Source organism: Pygoscelis adeliae, unplaced genomic scaffold (assembly GCF_000699105.1).
Source record: "Pygoscelis adeliae isolate BGI_AS28 unplaced genomic scaffold, ASM69910v1 Scaffold171, whole genome shotgun sequence".
Lineage (NCBI taxonomy): Eukaryota > Metazoa > Chordata > Aves > Sphenisciformes > Spheniscidae > Pygoscelis > Pygoscelis adeliae.
In genome coordinates this window covers 1,430,151-1,437,900 of record NW_008824186.1, presented here as the reverse complement: position 1 = coordinate 1,437,900, position 7,750 = coordinate 1,430,151, and the positions used below count along the sequence as shown (strand labels likewise).

Sequence of the window (7,750 nt, the reverse complement as noted above, 5' to 3'; positions counted from 1 at the left end):
GAAAGAGACTGTCCCCAAGGTCTGACTGCCTTTGCTTGCTGCTCTTGCCTCCTGCATTCATACAGGCTCCTTGATGAATCCTGTGCAGCTGAGGACACAAGGTGCTCAGATAACAAAAAGGACAAAGCATATTTCTCATAATCAGAATTTGGAGGCACAGTTTGATCTAGTACCTCTTACTTCTTGCTGTAAATCGTATTACTCTCATTGTAAAATTGTCCCAATCACTTTCTTGTTTTGTGTCTCTTCACAGAGCGATGAGGTTTTAACAGTCATCAAGGCAAAAGCACAGTGGCCTGCCTGGCAACCTCTGAATGTGTAAGTAAGTAGGGAATAGTATGTGTCAATAGCCTTGTGTTCAGTGTTGGTTAATGGACTGCTCTAAACTCGTCTCATATAATCATTCGCTCTTGTAAAGAAACAATCTAAAAATATTTTGATAGATGAGGTTTTAATCTTTTTTTTTTGTTTTTGCCAACAATTGCTTCTCCCCTTCTTTCCTCTTTAGCATCTCTTCATTTTTTACATGCTTTCGTTCACTAACTGTTACAGGAGAAGGATTATCCCGTGGAGTTTGTGCCTTCTTTGAACAATGATGTTTATTCAATGCTTGCTCAAAAATACACTGTACTCTTCTAAATGCAGTATTTTTTAGCATCCTGTGTCACGCACTGTGTCAATACAGCAAATCCTCAATCCACCAACAAAAAACTCCTAAAGGACTAATTCTTTAAAATGCTTATCTGAAACACTCTATGATAGCATCATGATCCTGATGGTAGTACAACCATGATTGTTTTACCAAGTGAGACAGCTAGCTAGCTTCCCAGGATCCTAACTCTGGGCTCTCTGGCACTCCGCAGAAAAGAGGACAAAACTCTTCTTTCAGGGTACTCTTGAATTTACTGGTTGTCTTTTGGCAGGGGGGCAGTGTTGGGGGTGGTGGTTCCTGCATAACTTACCTGTGCTTGGCGCAAAGTTTGTACTAATTATCCAGGCCCAAATGAGTGAGACTTGCAAGAAGTGACTAAAGATGAGAACCCAGCATAAGGGGTCACCCCATTAGCTGAGAGTCAAATTAAGTCCTTGGAGAAGCAGGGCAATTAGTCTACTGCAAGATTGTAGGGACCAGGTAGTCCTGTTTCCTCTGTAAAAAGTATCAGAGAAGCAGTTAGTGGAACACTGTGTCTGGTTTTGTCATCTGTATTTCAGAAAGTATGTGAAAATTTGGAGGTTAGTCAGAAAAAAGCTGCAAAAGAGTTCAGTTTTTAGAAAACATCCCCTACCGTAAGAGGCTTAGAAACTCTTAAGCAGCTTAGGACCTAAGCTATTCAGTTTATCCCCTCCCCCCAAAAAAAGAAAAAAAAGGTTAGGAGGTGAGCACAGCTTAAACAGTGAAAAGATTTCTGATAGCTGATCCTTCTTTAATCTAGAAAAAAACCCCACAACACTATGAAATCCCTTGTAGCATGGAAGCTAAAGAAATTAATGACAAGGAAATTCTCACTAAAAGTATGGGAAAAGGTTTTAACAGTGTGACTAACCTTCAGAGCAGCTTACCTGAACATGAGATGGATTTTCCATCACTTTAATATATTTTAACCCTGAGACAGAGTTGTAGGCTCTGCACAGGAATTGTGGGCTAGGCTTTTTTTTGGCTGGTGTTATGCAAGTGGTCAGTCAAGGTGACAGTAATGGCATTCTTTATTTACGGTCTTATTCCCCTGAAATTTTCAGTATTTGGATTTGGTAGTGTTTGCCATGTAGCAGTTGTGGATAGCATTTTTTTCCCTGCTGCCTTCTTTCTATTCACTCCAAATTAACACTTTAAAATGGAAACTTTTTTCCACTTCTCTGTTCTACTATGGTGAGGTCTCTGACTGAAAGAAGCCATTTATTTTTTCCTTCCAATTCCAGTTACTTTCCTGAAGCAACATTTATATATGTTTTTCTGTATCGAAGTGAACAATACTACTAGGAGTTGACTGCTCTGGGTGCTTGGAAGGCTTTGGCATTGACAGGAGAGCCGGTTTGTACTTTGTTCACAGAAAGATGGAGAGAGGATCTCCTGCTCCAGAGTCTCAATCCATCATCTTTCAAATACACTGACTATATGACATAACAAAAATCAAAGCTAATTAAAATATGTTGTCCCTGGTCATAACAGCTAGTTAAATACAGCACCGAGAAGCTTCACAAAAAAGTTGAGAGTGAACAACTTCAGATACTTTCTAGGCATATTCTTTTACAGACATGCCTGCAAATGCTTCTGCAACATCCTCCAGATGTTCTTCCAGTCAATTCTTACCTTTTCTGTATGGTAATTCTCACCTTTCAGTAACATCAAAAGGAATATATCTTGGTATTTGTGCTTTCAAATGCTGTGCAAGGGTTCCCCTAACAAACGTTCCTTCACTTTACAGGTAGTGTTGGATTTTTGCTTTTAAATAATTTTTAATCATATTTTGCCATGATGTCCTTCTTTTTGATTCCATTTTAAAATATGAACTAAGCGTCAAAAGAAGACAAAATTTTCAGTCGCCATTAACTTCTGGTTTTAATTTCCCATTTGCTGTTATGGATGGGCCTTCTTGGAATTTAGGTTGCACAAGTATTGGACAATAACTGCTCAGGATAAACATTTGGTCTATTATTATGCATAAGAGCCACCTTACTAATTCAGAATTGACTAAAAGTTATGAATAACCTTCTTTTGCATAATCATTAGTTATATATCTAATATATAATATGATGTGATTGTGGTGTCAAAGTGGCGTTATAATGTGTCATAATAAGCACAGCCTAAAAACCTTCCTGAATGTGTTTTAAAACAATTACAAAATTCATAATACTAGTGAGCCAATTTATAGCAGCCTAAAGTGTCAAAAGTTGGCAAATTCAACCTGCTCACACTTCAAAGTTTATTTCCTGATTCCGTACAGTAACTTTTATTGCTAACACTATCCAAGTTACAGTACCAAGTTAGTTACAGTGATTACACTTAAAATCAGAGGGAGGGGAACAATTACCTCCAAAACTTGTGAGAGGGCTGTAAGAGTATTAATCTATTTGCATGCTGCTATGGAGAATCCGGGATGAGGCACCGCGGACACCAGGATGCCACCCCGGGTGAACACGTTATCTGAGAGTAACAACCCACAGTCAGTGGGGCTGGAGTGCAGTGACAGTCACATAGGTGGTGGCAGTCACTGTCATGGAGGGGAGACTTACAGGCTCGGTATTTGCTCGTTGCAGGCACCAGCTCATTCAGACCCATCCCTTTCAGGGGAAACCCAAGAGAAAAGAAACCAGATGGGAGCACGCACCGAGGCTCAGCACAGCCCTGGGCACCAGCCCTGCTGCCCACACAGGGTAATCGCCAGTCAGCCAGGACGGGCAATGCGCCTGCCCCCGGGGCTGACGGACCCCTCCCATCTTTCCAAAACAGCGAGGGAGACTGCAGTATCTCCTTCCCTTGCAGAGGCTGTAGCAAGGCAAGATGCTAATTCTTGCCCACATCTTGAGCAGTTGGTGAGCCCTTGCATTTCCACTCTGGTCACCTACAATAATGCGTGAGAGGATGGTCTTGGCTGGGCAACTCTCATGGATTCATCATGGAGTTAAACAGCTTTTCTTCTACTCTGTTGATGCCGGTCAATGAGGCTGTGACTCCTGAGGCCAGTCATACCTCATTAAGTAATGATTCAAGCTCTGTAGGGACTGAGGGCATGAAGTGTGTAAGTCTGCATCTAAATCTGACGGCGATGCCAAAAGCCTTTGGTTCATGACACCAGAGATAAGAAGGGAAATATAACTGTGAACTTTTCTTCTTCTTAGGGAGAAGAAAATAGAGAGTTCTCAGTGCAGATCCAGTGGGCACAAAGTGCCTCCCCAGGGAAAGGTCTTTGGCTTCAGACATGAGTTCAGGTGCAAGAAATTACAGAAGAGGCTGAGACAAGTTGCCAGCCCTAAGCAGGGAAGGATATAATGACACTAAGTAATCTTCTCAAATGCTTTCTATTAATTACAATTAAAGCTAATACACTTTAACATATTGTCATCTCCCAGTAAAATACAATGCTGTGGAAACTATATCCTGCCATAGACTTAATAATACTCCACTGTCTTTTATCATTCCTCTCCTCAGTTCCTGTATATGTCTGCTCTTTGTCACTGTTTTTCTTTTTCTTTTTTCTTCCTATTACTCATCTTCATTATCATCCATTCAGTTTCTTACCCAAGGCACCAGCATGCAAAGAACTCTCCTGAGTTGCTGCATGCAGGAGACCATTTTGGGTAATCTTTGTGAACTAGTTTTATGGTTGCCCAACCAAGAGACCAATATTGGTAGCATGAGAAGGAGTGCCAGAACAAATAATAAAACATTTTGCTGTTGCTTATGTTTGTATTACCAAGTTGTGTGTCTGAAATTCTGACTTTAAAGTACTTGCAGGGATTGCATTCTTCCTTGAGTGTAATGGTATCAGTATACAGCATGCTGTCAAATGAAAGTCATTTTTCTTATCTTACTTGTATAAACAAGAGCACAGCTCATTGCTCCCTTTCTCTCAGCTGTGTTTCAGGCAGAATCAAATTTTACTTTCAAACCCAGCTGCAAATCATTGGCCTTTGGCAGTACGGAGGATAAAATACAGCAAATACAGATAGTACAACTGGTATCCAAATCTGCATATCCAGCACCTGTAAAATAATCAAGCCACGACAGAAGAATTTGGGGATAAAGAAGGCAAGACTTTTAAAGATAGTATGCATCAAATTCCACAGGAGCTAATACCTTTAAAAATCTTGCCTTGAATTCCCTTCTCCCAAATACATTCTTTTTTTTTTTTTTTTTTTTTTGGCTGTATTGATTATGACTTTATTTCAAATCCAGACATCTCTATTGTAACACACCCCTTTTTCATCCAACACACACTTTTATCTAAATAAGAGCTTCCCAGGATAATCCACCAGAAGAAAATAAGCGCAAATCCTGATCAACTAGTCCCACTCTATAATGTGAGTTACAGAGTCAGTTACAAGAAGAAAAATGGGGCACTTTTTGGAGGTGTGGGGGCATGGAAGAAGCTGTCAATTCCACATCTTGGGATGAGCTGGATTGTCTTTAACGTGGTGAAATCCAAGCCATGCAGTGTTGTCAGGGCACTTGCTGTTTTTACAGCTGCCTGTTTTTTCATGGTCACTTTGTCCTCTATGATTCCTCACCATCAGGGAAAGGCATTATCATATGTGTATCTTTCTTTTATATAACAGCATGTTTGTTGTGATGGTTGGGGAGTAGGAGAAAGCAGATTCTGCAGGTGGATCTCTGATTTTCCAAAATGGCAGGACCTCCAAGCCAAGATACTGCATCAGAACAAGGAATATAATTTCATCACACAGTTCTCAGCTCTCTGAAAAAAAGAATGGAATTGAAAACGGATAGTTGGACAGGAGTCACACATTAATAGACATCTCTCTGGGTAGTTTCTGACATTTCAAAAATACGTCCAGTGTAAGTATATGGCTCTTTCTTAATATAGGCAAAGGGAGAAGTATTTGAATAGTAATTCTTGCGTCTAATCACTTTTTTGTAGTTCCTGTAAACCAGGAAAGTATTCAGCCCTATGCAACACTGTGGAATATGGACTTCCATGTACATATAGCCTAACGCTGATAAGTACAAACACAGAGCAGACATAGGATGGAAATTATTCTCCAGTATGTCACATATTCCATTATTAAACACTCAGTACCTTATAAATTATTAAATACTGCTACAGATAGTGTGTCTTTCCCAGTATTTTCATGTGTTCATTCTGGCTTTTCCTGATACATCAAAAGGCAATTTTGATTTGAAAAAAAAAAATAATTTAAAAAGTAGCTTTAACTTTCTGTCCTAAAACCTTTCAGATCCTAAAAAACTGGCAAGACGACCTCACTTCCCTGCATAAATTAGCTGCCTATTTCCCGTTCCTTTCCTGCCAGAGTTTCAGTCTGCAGCCCTAGCTAGGAGAAAGAATATGTTTGGACAGGGGTCTGCAGCAGTATGATTGCAATTATCACTAAGCACATCATGTGTTTTCTAATTATTAATTTTTTCATTTATTTATTTTTTTTTCATTTATTTAATTATTTTAGGCTTAGTAGATCAAACCTATACACAATATATTTCAATGGAAAAATTCAAGATATTTTATCTAGGAAAATAGGATAGTGAGAGTAGCTGACATTAAAAGATTAGGATTTTCTGAAACATTCACAAGCATTACTTTTCATACTCCTCTCATTTATTTTCTTTTATGCAAAAAACACCACTGCTTTCCAACCTTTTTACCTTCTCATTCCATTCTTAGTTACAAACAATGCATATCAAAGTGATAGGCATTTTTCTTTATTATAATTCTGAACTATCTGAAGCTTGGAAGATTATTCCCTCCTTCCTTATGTCTCTCCTGTTTCCATTTCATCTCTCCGTGCTGTTTGCGTGAGTAGTCATGGTCCTGTGTTTTTCCTCTGCCTCTTGACTGTGTGCAGAGGTTACTCTTTTTCTTGTCCATTTAAGCAGCTCTTCCCCATTTATTTGGAGATTACCTGAAAACACTCCAGTAAGCACTCGAAAGTGAAGCTTAGCAGAACAGGAGGCCTATTCCTCTATACTTCAGATGGATAGAACTATTTAGTCCAAAAAGTTTATAATTCAGTATGGTTACCTCATCATCCCCTACAAATTATCCCATCAATCCCCTTCCATTTCAAGTTTTACGTAACTTTGATATCTCTTCTCTGTCTATGAAGATATTGGGGCTTTTTTTCCTGGCTTGCAAGGAGGATATCAGAAAATGCAACAGAATATTCCCAAGTATGGTTTTCAGCATTGAGATAGATAATATGACTAAACTGGGCAACAAAGTAAACTGTTCCAGATATCAAACAAAGAGCATTCTATAGAGAGGTGACAGGAAACACAACAATGCTCTGATCCAAATATGTTTGAGTTGATGGATCATACTAGCTGGAGAAAAAAATGCTGACATACTCTTTTGCATTTTCCTTCCTTTGTTCTTGAGTGAAAGCTCTTTCAAACTTTGCTTTCTTCCAGAATTCTTCTGCCACAATTTGAGCAAAAAATGTTTGTTGTATGTTTTGATCCCACAGTGAATTTGCTATGATCAATGAGTCTTCATTACAGCATTTGGGAATCAAAAGCCAAGCCACAGATGAGTAGGGAACTTCATCTATTCGGGATTTCGGTGTTGGTTTCTCGTTTTACTTCTTTTTTACTTACATTTTTTACTTTTTGCTTTTTTTACTTCACACTAATCTTCTGCTATTCTTGTGCCCACAAAACTTCTCTTTCTTAAAGTAACCTCCATATTTAGGTCATTGAATGATTACTTAGATATTGTTAGATGGAGAACCACTTAAGTCAGAAATGGAACTCTTTACTGTCTTCTGAAATGTAATAAAATAACTCCCTCTCCTCATCTTACGCTTCATTGTTAAAGATCTCAATTTTCTGTGTCTGATATTTTACTCTTTACAACTCACCCAGCCTTAATGTGGTGTGTGTCACTGATACACTGATGTGTAAAACTACCCAAGGTTAAGTATACAGTTGCATATTTGAAAGAAGTCTTCAGCGGTGAAAACAGCTTTAATAACAATTTGTGGCTACATTAATATTACTGATATTGTCTAATCAGTTCCATCAGATGGCAGAGAGCTGAAACATAAATGATATTCATGA

At 38.8% G+C, this 7,750-nt stretch overlaps 1 protein-coding gene across 1 annotated transcript in view; it reads left to right on the top strand.

Annotated features, from left to right (window-relative positions):
- SPON1 (spondin 1, extracellular matrix protein) overlaps nt 1-7,750 on the top strand; it is a 205,922-nt gene that overhangs the window by 173,960 nt on the left and 24,212 nt on the right. The window contains exon 7 of the mRNA XM_009334496.1: nt 254-318. Within this exon, the coding sequence (XP_009332771.1) occupies nt 254-318 (65 nt within the window). The remainder of the gene's footprint in view (nt 1-253; nt 319-7,750) is intronic.